This window comes from Camelus bactrianus, chromosome 35, assembly GCF_048773025.1.
Source record: "Camelus bactrianus isolate YW-2024 breed Bactrian camel chromosome 35, ASM4877302v1, whole genome shotgun sequence".
Classification (NCBI taxonomy): domain Eukaryota; kingdom Metazoa; phylum Chordata; class Mammalia; order Artiodactyla; family Camelidae; genus Camelus; species Camelus bactrianus.
The window spans coordinates 20,693,663-20,705,685 of record NC_133573.1 but is presented as its reverse complement, the minus strand read 5'-3'; the positions used below and the strand labels follow the sequence as shown (position 1 = coordinate 20,705,685).

At 41.4% G+C, this 12,023-nt stretch overlaps 2 protein-coding genes across 5 annotated transcripts in view; one reads left to right on the top strand and one right to left on the bottom strand.

Annotated features, from left to right (window-relative positions):
- The window catches only part of ARMC3 (armadillo repeat containing 3), a 74,440-nt gene that overhangs the window by 51,375 nt on the left and 11,042 nt on the right, over positions 1 to 12,023 (top strand). For 3 of the 4 annotated variants that reach the window (XM_074358088.1, XM_074358087.1, XM_045505022.2), the window contains 4 exons: positions 2,940 to 3,076; positions 3,874 to 4,042; positions 6,552 to 6,652; positions 7,670 to 7,786. In XM_074358088.1, the coding sequence (XP_074214189.1) occupies positions 2,940 to 3,076; positions 3,874 to 4,042; positions 6,552 to 6,652; positions 7,670 to 7,786 (524 nt within the window). Of the gene's footprint in view, positions 1 to 2,939; positions 3,077 to 3,873; positions 4,043 to 6,551; positions 6,653 to 7,669; positions 7,787 to 9,389; positions 9,688 to 12,023 lie in introns of those variants that run through there. The other variant, XM_074358090.1, reaches the window with a different exon arrangement.
- Positions 9,755 to 10,480, bottom strand: LOC105079253 (MICOS complex subunit MIC26). Its single transcript, XM_010967968.3, has one exon. It carries the CDS (start codon positions 10,478 to 10,480, stop codon positions 9,791 to 9,793), a length of 690 nt encoding a protein of 229 aa, XP_010966270.2. The 3' UTR covers positions 9,755 to 9,790.

The following is a 12,023-nucleotide window of genomic DNA, read 5'->3' as shown; positions in this document are numbered from 1 at the left end:
TCACTAATTGGAAACATACATGCTCCCCAATGTTCACAGAAGCATTATTTACAATAGCCAAGAAAAGGAAGCAGCCTAAATGCCCATCAACAGATGAATGGATAAAGACGATGTGGTATATATACATAATAGAATATTACTCAGCCATAAAAAGAGTGAAATCCTGCCATTTGCAACAATGTGGTTGGACCTAGAGTGTATTATACTTAGTAAAACAAGTCAGAGAGAGACAAATACTCTGTTATCATTTACATGTGGAATTTAAAAAATAAAACAAATGACTATAACAAAACAGAGGCTCACAGATACAGAGAAAAAACTAGTGGTTACCCATTTGGAGAGGGAAGGGGGAGGGGCAAGGTAGGGGAAGGGGAATAAGAGGTATAAACTATTAGGTATAAAATAAATAAGCAACAGGATATATTGCACAGCACAGGGAAATACAGCCATGATTTTGTAATAACATTAAATGGAGTATAATCTATAAAAATATTGAATCACTGCATCCTAAAACTAAAACTAACATGATAAATGAACTATATGTAATATGTAAACCAATTATACTCTAATTAAAAAAAAAGACATAGGTACAATTGTAATCCCCATTTTACAGATAAGGAAAATGAGGCTTAAAGAAAGAATATTTACAGAGTTGGTCGGTGGGTGAATCAGGGATGTGAGAACATACCTTTCTGAGTCTATCTGCTCAGACAACTGACAAATCTATTCTCTTCTGTCTCTTAGATGTCTTTTCCATCCTCCTTCTTTGTCCCCACTGACTCAGTTCATTTGTATTATTCCATTAAGGTAGTAAGACAGCCATCAAGTATTTATTTACCAACTACTATGTGCCAGGCACTACGTTAGGCAGTGGCAACGCAGTGAGAAACACCGGTGTCTCTCGGTCCCACTTCCGTGTGGCTTACAGAGTGGTCCATCTGCTTCCTGGAATATTGCAGCCAACTCTACAGCTCTCCCTACCCCTGCCATTTCCTCCTCCCCAAACTGCCTCTAAACTGATCTCTCAAATATATGACCCTCATCACATCATTCCAAGTCCCCAGTGGCACATCATTTCCCGTGGGAAAAGCTAAGCTGCCTAGTGCACTACGTAAGGGCTCGCCCCTACCTGCCTAAGCCGGAACTCTCTTCCCAGGTGTAACTCTACACTCCAGAGATACCATAGGATTTGTAATCTGTCAGCATCCTCTGTTCTCTTATTTATACCTCCTTGATTTCTCTGTTTGGGAAGCTAGTCTCACTTTTGTCCACCTGATAAATGCCTGTTTCTCCTTCAAAACCCAGCTCAACCATCCTGTCTTCCGTGAGGCCTTTCTTCAGTCCTTAAACATGGACTCCAACATCCTCCTCCGTGCTCCCACCACCCCCTCTGCATGCCTCCCTTGTCCTCTGCTTTGCTTAGCTTTTGTATGAAAGGCTAAAAGCTCCTCGAGGCTTTAGGGACAGGAACTGAGGTTTTTCTTCCCTATTTCCCTGTCATTGACACATACCTGGCCCACAGTCCACATTTCATAAACAGCTAGTGAGTGAATAAGCAAGTGAATGAATGAGTGGAGAAATTAATAAATGAATTAGATCTTTGCCAAAAGAACACATGGAGTCAGATTCCTATCTTGTATTATACTCAGAAATAAAGATGTTCAGAGATCTGGCTTGCTAAACATAAGATGCTTCAAGTAAACTTTTCAAAGCTGTCCAAGTTGAGTTGCTAACATGCAATCCCCGTCAGAGTCCCTTGTTTGAGAAGGAAATGCCTGGAAGCGGATCATTTCCCTCAGGGTCTCTCGTCTTCAGATAGTACGTGGAGAGACCAGTGCAATATTCTTTTGTCCTCGGGGCTCAGTTAATACCGCATTACATTTCAGACAGTGAGACAAGAGCTCTGTCAAATCTTTTTTTTCCCCCTGATTGGAAACATTTTATACATGAGTAATCTCTTTTAATACTGTAAGTAATGTAGTTCTGTTCAATTTCCCTCTTGTTCTTTTTTTTTTTTACTCCTTGAAGAAAAGTGAGTGATGACAAAATGGATCTCTTTCTGGGGAACTGTTTCAGTATTGTTTTTGGCCACACTGCTGACTTGGCGTCAGCGTCCAGTCACATGGGTGGCACTTGCCTGCATTGGTTCCTCCCACCCAGCCTTGGAAACTGTATCCGGTCATTTGCTGAAACAAACGACCACAGCTTAGTGGCTTACAGCAATACAAATTTGTTACCTTGCAGTTTGGGAGTTCAGAAGGCTGACAATGGGTCTTATGAGTTAAAATCAAGGTATCAACAGAGCTGTGATGCTTCTGGAGACTTGAGGGGAAAAATCTGTTTCCCGGCACTTTCTAGCTTTTACCATCCACCTACATTCCTTGGCTTTCGTGTCTTCCTTCACCTTCAAAGCAGATTACTGCTCCTGACACCCTCATCTCCCTCTTATAAGGACATTTATAGTTAAATGGGGCCCACCTGCTAATCCAGGACAATCTCCCCACCCTCAAATCCTTAACTACATCTGCCAAATCCCTCCCAGGAACACGACCATCTCTGGGGGTCCATTACTTTGTCCACTGCAGGGCCAAGTGGACCTGCAGTGCTGAGGAGCAGAGTGAATGAACACACGGCAGCCCACCTGCAGGCAGGGAGAGGACAGGCTCTCTGCCCCGTCCCTGCACCGAGTAAAATCAAAATGACCTCCATCACTTTCCTGTGGCCTCTTCTTGACTTTGAACAGAAAACTGGGCTATCTGTAAGGTTTATTTGCAATAGATTCTTTTCCCCTGGATTTAATAAATCTAAAATATGGACACATCTTATAATGTTTTTATATAGACAAAACCTTTCAACAATCAAATAATGAGATTTTTTTTAAAGCATTAATGTTTACGTTCTGTCCCCTTAATGTGTATAATTTTGGTTCCTCCTTCTAGTTGAGAAATTCAGGTGGACTGGAGCCGCTGGTTGAGCTCCTGCGTTCCAAGAACAACGAGGTCAGAAATCACGCCAGCTGGGCCGTGATGGTCTGTGCCAGTGATGAGCCCACAGCCACTGAGTTATGCAGGCTCGGGTGAGTGGGGCAGAATCGGGTGTCTGGTTCAGATGAAGAAGCTCAGTCACAAGCTTCAGGCCCAAGAAGGTCAAACAGAGTCCACGCACCGGAGTGTTCAGAAGTCCTGCCTGTCCCAATGGGGGGGGTGCTTACAGAAGTGGGGCCCTCCCCCGTTGCTCCCACCTAGAGATCTCCCTCACCACCGCCATAAAAAGCATCCTCAGCATTTCCTTTTCCACTTTTTTCACCTTGATGAATGCTTCTCTTTCACTTTCCTCTGCTCTGCTAGACACAATCGTACTTGTCTCTCAGCTTTCAAGGCTAAAATAAAATGGGCAAGCCAGGACTGGCATCTCTCCTCCTCTCCCCGACAAACCTTTCCACCAGAATTAAACATTTAACCGACCTCACCAAATCGCTTCTCCTTACTTACAGCCGATGTGTGAGCTGCCTTTAGCATATCAGCAAACAGGGTTAAAACAGGTAAACAGGTTTGCCCTATTTCCAACCATTTTTATTCTTAGTGTGCATTGCCTGGTTAGCTGAGAGAGCTGGAGCCCGATACTAATTTTGCTTCAGATGGAGAACTTTTTCTTCTGAAAGTGTCCTTTTCAACTGTTGGAGTATGAGTTACTACCTGGCATGTATGCTCTCAAGAAGGACTGATTTGTCTTCATAATTGTGTCAGGATTAGTTTACTGAAAAGGGTGGGATGGTTTTAACCTTTCCTCCTCAATTCCTCATTCAGGACCTTAGTGAGGTATGTAAATGGGTCCTTATAAAAGCAAATCATGTTTTTTGGCTTTTATTGACAGGGCTTTAGATATCCTTGAAGAAATTGATCTATCAGTAAGTCGAAAAAATAAATTCAGTGAGGTAGCTTATAACAAATTGCTCAACCACCACCTGTCTCTGAAATACAGCAAGACTGGCTATTTGTCCTCAAGTAACATAATTAATGATGGATTCTATGACTGTGGTCGGGTAAGTGGCAGCCCTAATTTTTATATTAGTATGTGTGACCATTTCTTCTTTAATCATGGTGCCATTACATTGCAATTATAACCGCTTAACATAATTTATATTTTTATAGACAGAAACTTGGGAATCAGAACTTCATCCTTAAATTTTGTCTGGCTATAAGATTTTGTGTTATAGTTTTAACTAGAATCTGGTTACTTATACTTAAATCAGCTTGCTGATGCTAGTCTCAAGTTTCAGAGAAAATATCAAAGAAACAGCTTCCTTTGTATTACTTTTAGGGCTCAGTATTAATGATAAGGATAAAATTATAAGCTTTTCATTTTATTAATTATAGTTGAAATTAACCAAATTGTAATACTGAATTTTAAAATGTAACATGGGAGAATATTATTTTACTTAGCTGCATTTATGATTGTGATTTTCAAAAATTTAAAACAATTTATAGTGAAATTCAGTGTTACTGTTGAGAGAAATGGGAAGCTGAGCATTAGAATCTTGAGGACTTTTGGACATTACTGTCTCAGTCAGCACTTTCTACTTCTTCTGGAAACTGAAAGCAATAAAGGAGAATGGGGACATTTTTTAAAACCTACAAATCCCATTTTAGGCAAAAAGAGGAAACAGGTATGATCCACAGACTTCAGAAACATTTAAGAGTTAAAAGTCCCTCATTGTGCTGTACATCAGAAATTGACACATTGTAACTGACTGTACTTCAATAAAAATAAACAAATATATGTATATATTTTAAATGAAAGAGTTAAAAGTCCCTGAGATCAGGCAGGAGTATATAGGAGGAAGAATGAGAAGGGGAAAAAGAGCAGAGGGAGGGACAAGAGTAGTGGTGGATCTCAGAAAGCACCACCAAAAGTCTATTCTTCCTGAGTGGATGGAGAACTCAGAAGTGCACAGACTAATTGTTCAGTTTGCCAGGGGGCAGGTGGGCTGGGGTGAGCAGCGCTGGCAGCAGAATCCCTCTTGGGCCAATTTGGTTCAAAGAAGCAGAGGAGACAGGGCCATAAGAGAATCACAGCTCAGCCATGTTTGCAGGAAACACTGTATCACGGTAAAATAATTAGAGACATTCTGAATAATCAAAACAGCCAGCCTAAAACTTTACTCTAGCTCTTTCTTCTGCTTCTCCCGACTACCGCCACCACTGTATTCTCTGTAACGCACACACAAACTTGGAGAATTTACTGCTCCCGTTCAATGAGGAGTCATTTACAGAGAACTGGTCCAGAATCATTAGTACAAAGCTGCTTTAAGAAAAGTGAGGAAAAGAGCAGAAAAACCACCAAAGAGCCCTTACCAGAAAAATGTTGCCATGGGACAGATAAATTTGTGACAAAATATATTTATATATTTTATTATGTAAAACTAAGGAGACAATTTCCTTGTGAAGGAGAATTCTCTGGTTCATTCATTCAGTAAATACTAAGTTTCTAACATTTTAGGCTTGAAAAATGTCAGTACACAAAAGAAACAGCAATCTCTACTCCATGGCACCAGTGAGAGGAAACAGACGATAGACAATAAATCTCACAAATAACTTATATCACATGATCAAAATGGGAAGAGCTACAGTTGGGTGGGGAGTGGAGCAAAGGAGGATAAGGGTGCTCCATCGTACTGGGGATACTGGGGTTGATGGTCGTAATTTGACACGATGGCCAGGTAGCCTCACTGTAAGCAAAAATTTGAAGGAGGTGAGGGACTTAGCCATGAGGAGAGTAGGGACAGGAGCTTTTGAGGCAGAGGAAGCAGCTAGTGCAGAAGCCATACAGGGTCAACATGGTTGGCACATTTAAGGGACAGCAAAGTCAGTGCAGCCAGAGCTGAGTGAACCAGGGATGGAAAAGCAGAGACGAAATCAGAGAGGTAAGGAGCAAGCACACCATGTCGGTCTTGTAGACCATTGGAAGGATTTGGGACTTTACTCCGAATCAAGTAGGGAAACACGGCAGGGTTCTGACCAGAAGAATGGCCATGATCTGTCTTACTTTAAAAGGATCAGGAAGAGTATCTTGGATAAGAGAGGGCCCTATTTCTTGATTGGAAAAAGACCTCAGAAGGCGATCAGGTCTCCCTCCCCCTCTTCACCAGGCTGATAAAATTGCTGGTATAAGGCTTTGTCCAGCTTGTCTTTAGTTATCCTCACAACATTTTTAGTGGTCTGTTTAGTAATTAGTTATTCTTACAGGCAATAAGCCCTCCCTTATGTATATAGATGGATTTTCAAACTCAAATACTTCCAGGGGCCAAGCTGATCATTATGGTGGGAAACAGCTGAGTATAAATCTACAGAGCCTGCAGGGGAATTGGGGGCTATATCTTCCCCAAAGGCAAGATGCCCACAAGCTTCAGGCTCCTATTTCTAGGTGTGTGTGTCTCTGTGTGTGTGTGTGTGATATTAGACACCTCAAACAGTAGAGAACCTATTTATCAGTATTCATTAAGAAAACATATAACCCATGCAGATACTACTTTTTAATTCTTATATCTACAGATACTGATTGGCACCAAATTTTTGCCTTTGAAGGACCTCTGCTTACAAGAACCAAGTGATCTACATACTGTACTCTTAGTTAACAGCAGATCTTCTGATGTGTGAGTCATTTCAGGGGAGAAGGGATGCAGGGAGGCCGATAGCCATCAGCGCTTCTTACCCTTCCGGGTAACATGAAGTAATTGAAGAAATTATAAATAGGAGCAAAGTGAGATGAATTATGTTTACAAATCTCTAAAACTATATGCAGGAATACCACTGCTGCCCAATTTTTTTTTTTCAAAATAGGAAGTAAATAACAGCACTAATAATGAAAGCTTCAACTGATCTTAAAATAGTCTTGTATTCCTATATATCTATATAATACATTTTATGTGACATAGTTTATAAAAATATTTCCAGTTCTAACTCCATGAAAAGCTTTATAATATTCATTTTGCCTTATCTTAACCTCTCCTTTATGCTTTTAAAAATAAAACATCACTGTTAAAAGTCAGCTCCAAACATGATTTTTTCAGGAAAAAAAAATCTATTTTGTAGGAGAAAGTCAATGTTGACAAACACATTATCTTAATTTGTACATAATTTCAAATATGTAAAATTTTAGTTCTCCACCTCCATCTACGGAAGATAAGCCATCAGACGTTGGTAATGGATGAAGTATTTCCTCTTCATCTTCTTTACGAAGAGCAAGTAAAGAAAAGACCAAGTAGGGAAATGATATTTTATCTGTACTCAAGTAATTCTCTCCCTTAATTTGGGAGTGAACAAAAATTTAGATTTTAGATTTTTGGCAACTTAAGTTTTTATTCCTTCTCCTAGTCATAAAATTTCATGATTAAAGCCTGGAGACCTGGTTTGACATTCTGGCTGCTGTGAACCTAGATGGACATCTTGAGCCCCTGAGAGTGTCAGTAGACAGGCTTTGTTTCCTTATCTGTAGATGGAAATATACCTGGTGCCCGGCTTCCTCTCAGTGAGTGGAATAGAAGCATATGATGAAGTGAAAATGCCTTATAGATTATAAAATGCCTCACAAATGTAGTGTATTGTTATTTTCTATCTGATTGAAATTGGCTGTGGTTTTTTTTTTCTTTTTTTTTTTTTCAAATAACCAGAGAACATAGTTATCATTTTAGTGCTGGATTTGGATCTCCCACCGAAGAGAAATCAGAACCTACTTCGGGACACAATACTGCTCTTAGCAAAAGCGCCACTAAAGAGAAAGGATCAAGGTAGAAAATGCGTTATTTTATTCTTCTCCTAACTGTAATCCCATCAAGCGTTAATTTTCCCCGCAAAGTTGGTGAATGGGAGGGGTGGCTTTTAACTAGGAAGTTCTGCTTATGTAATCAGATGTAGAACTAAGCAGGACCCAGGAAGTGTGGTTAAAATTAACTTCATTTCTGTCTCTTGTCTCTTTAAAACTTTACCCAGAGGGAATTACTCCTCCTGCCTCTGGGTGAGAACCCAGGGCACTTTGATCACGTAAACTCCTGCAGACACTTTAATTCAGAAATGACAACAGAAACAGCAGTCTCCAGTCATTCTTTTCAAAGCCCAACCATGTGTAGTAATCAACTTAAAATGAACTTCTCTGCCCTCCCCTGGCGGCTGCCTTTGCAGGCAGTGAGCTACCCAGGCTGGAGCATCACCCCTCCCTCTTCCCTGCCTCTTGGTTCCATGTCCCCTCCCTACCTAGCTCACCGAGATCTCTGACCCTTCAGGAAGCAATGAGAAGAGGAAAGGGAAACAAGCAGGACCACATTCTTGACCTAGTTGGAACGGTTATAATGTGGTTTCATGTGTTTTAGGTCTGGCGTATTTGAAACATACTGTCTACACGCTGACACATTTTTAAACGTATTCTTCCTCTTATGATCATTTTCCTGGATTCTTCAAAAAACCACTTGGACCTCCTGCCACGAGCCCTGATCCTCCAATTATTGTTGACTTAAGCTCTTGAGAACCACTGGGGTACTGGAGGCTATTTGCCACACACGTATATTGAGCATCCACTTTCTAAACCGGGACTGTCCCCTAAGGTCTCCTAAGGAGGTGTCTGCCGGCCTCCTCAGACCTCAGAGCTGTGTAGTTTCTCTTTCTGTGTTTATGTTCTATCCTCAGTCTCTGTTGCCCACTCTCCTGGTCTCTGCTTCTGATCTGCTCCCGTCAGTCCAGTCCTCATCCTTTCTGCCCTCCCCTCCCCTCCCCTCCCCTTCCTTCCCCACCTCTTCTCCCTTTTCCTCCTCACTTGGCCTCTCGGGACTTCTCCTCCAACTGGACTGAGAGTGCCTTCAGGACAAGCACATATTCTGACTTGAAGAACTTCTCTTTTGGTCCCTCATGTTTAGCATAGTGCTTGGTTGGCAGACATAGGGCATTCGTGTTTATTCAAGAGAATAGAAATCCAAACTTTTGTAGGAGAAGGTTATTTTCAACAAGGCCCACACTTAACAAACCACGTCTCTTGGGCAAATAGGTTACCTTCTCTTTGCCTGAGTATGCTTATTGGTAAGATGGAAAAACAGTAGTCCTTCCTCATAAGTGTTGAGAAGATGAAATAATTTAATGAATGTTAAGGGCCGAGGGCAGTGCCTGGCCCAGAGTAAACACTCAACAAATGTTAGCTCTGTTATGTGGAGCCCAAACCCACTCCAGCCTTGCAGGGGTTCAGAGGAATCCCCAGAATCCAGCGGTTGACAGGAGCTGGAAATAAAGTCCATAGCCACAGGGTCTGCTCGCCTCTCCCTCCAGTGTCTCTGATGCCGCATCACTGTCATCTTGGGTAGTTCTGCCATCCTCAACTCTTTTCCCATTATTTTATTTTTCTTACAGGTCAGTCTGGTTCATGGTCCTAAATCTTTTGGAGGAGAAACCTTCAAGGTTGAAAGTTATTTGGTATACTTGTGAATGTTGAAATAGCAGTCTTCCAACAGCTGTGGGTTTTTTTTTTTAACTTAGAATTTTAATTATGTACATAAATAGCAACATGAGAACGAGGAGTTCTAAGGCTTATACATTTTCTCTAGGTGACAGAATTTCCGATTAGTCCACTTGTAGTATGGAATCATCCAAGAGAATAAAGAGGCCTAGTGTAGTTTTTCCTGAAGAAGAATGCCAATTTACTACATTCAATACTGACTTTTCTGCCATTTTTCTGTAGAAATATTGGTTTACTGTATGGAGTTTTCAATGTTTACCTATAACTGATTAAAATGGACAGAGCATGGAGTATTCTACTTATTTCCGGGTGAACTCTTCACATTTCCTGGCTTTTGAAAGTTCTCCTTCCATAAATCTTCTACGACTATGTATCCTCGTAAACCCCAGTCATATAATTTATCCCCACTGACCTGGACAAATACGATGGCTTGTTGTGGGTAATAAAGAGAGGCAGCTAATCCCATGAAACCAGGTGGATACACCAGCTTCTTTATTTTTGAACCTCTAGCCAAAAGGAGTCCAATAATACCAGCAAAACCAATAACACCAAGTCTTGGAAAAAATCCAGGAGGTGCATTTTGGAGATATTCATAGCTGTCTAACCGCCATTGAACCAAATTTTGCATCTTGGGCTTAGTTTGGGAGTACATTTCCTGACACCAATTTGTATATGGCTCACAATAATGTCGGAGATGGGAGATGCTTTCTTCAAGTTGGGTCCTTGGCTCTTCCACATATTTAGACCGCCCCTCAGGAACGGAGTAGAGTGAAAGCTCATTAACTTTCACAGAAGCCTTGTGAGGTGAGTCCTTTTTTGGTGACGCATAGACTTTGAAGGTGAGCAGACTCAGGCTGGCCGGCCCCACAGACCTCTGAATTACCTTGAACATGTCGCTGGCAGTGGCGGCTCCGGCGGGGTCACCCCTGTGGGTTTTTAATTGTGATATCCGGTATTCATATTTTTCCATAACATTTTGAAGCATTCACGTGTTCATCTCATTTGACCCTAGTCGCCTTGTTCTGTGTGTAAGTCCCGTCTTTTCTGGTTCTTTAGCTATCTCCTCATCCTCCATAAATATCTTAAATATTGGTATTCTCCAGAATTCTTCATCGACTCCTTTATTTAGTCTCCGTAGTCTTGGCTACCACTCACGTTTCTGTGCCAGTCTGCACCCCTCTCCTGGGTCCAGACTTGTGTATCCAGTTGCTTTTTGGACTTCTCTGTCCTGCTACCCTCTAACAGCTCAAATTCAATATGTTCCCAACTAAACTCACCATTCTCCCAACTCCCAAACCACCTCCTCGCCCGTTCCCTGTGCCGGTCGATATACCCTCTTCCCATACAACTGCCCAAGCCTAGGAATCAGCTCCAAGTCCTCCTGCCTTCTCCCCAGTGCTGAATGCGTCTTAGTCCTGTTGCCCTATGCCTTATTTACCCCTTAAATCGCTCTTTTTTAATTTCCACCTTATCTTCCCTAGCTAAGGCCTTTATCTTATATTTCAACCACACTGACCTTCTTATTGTAAGATCCTCCTGCCTCGGGAATAGCTCTCCTTAAACCCGCCCTGCATGCTACACCACCACCCCTAGAGTCTGATCATATTATTCTGCCTGAAATAGTGATTCCCTGTTATCGTCCAGATGAAGTCCAAACTCCAACTATGGCAGGTTGTGGAATAACCTTCAATGTCTTGTATGCACGGCAATGCCTAGTCTTCATTCTCTTCACCTTTTTGTTTCTGTGAGGCCTTCCCTGATCACCCCAGGTTAAATATTCTCTTCACGGCCAGTCCTTTGTGAATTTGATTCTCTCTCTTGTATATAACCTGAACTGTTAATGCTGATTGTTTGTCTTTCTTACTGGGCACTGAGCTGCTTGAGATCTGAGACCATGCTTTTTTTTTTTCATCTGTATATTCATAAGCCTAAAATAATACCAGGCACATCAGGAACAGTAGAGGAATATTTATTGATTAAATAGTCACACATTATTTCAAATATTGAATGCTGGTTGTTGAAAGGAATAGATGTTTGAGTCCCTTGCAGTGTCCCCAGGGGGAAAAGTTATAAACAAGTGATGGTAATTATCTCTTCTTCACACCATTTCCACTCTGCTCCTTGTCTCTGCATATTCTGGCATATCACTCCCCACTTAAATATGAACTTTACTGTGCTCCTAACATTTAAAGGATTGTTGACAAGGAGGAGATCACACTGATTTTGGATTCAAACAAAAGCGGTCCTTGGTTTTCATATCTGTAAACTGGAAATGATGGTCCCTACCTCACAGAGCTGCTGTAAGAGAGAGTGAGATGATGTATGTAAAGTTCCTAAACAACTGCCTGGCTTATTTAAGTGATCAGTGTGTGTCCAGGCTATTTCCTCATCTTAGCCCTTGGTCCACTGGGTGAGAGATTTGTCATAATCTCATTGTCCCATTGTTTATCTTTTGGTCAACCTTTCTCATCTTGTGACTGTTAAAACTTTGGACCTCTGGACATAGAGTAAAATATTTTAACTCTACT

What these genes read in the sequence shown, in the direction of transcription:
- LOC105079253 (XM_010967968.3), bottom strand. Translation starts at nt 10,480, where the DNA reads ATGCTTCAAAATGTTATGGAAAAATATGAATACCGGATATCACAATTA.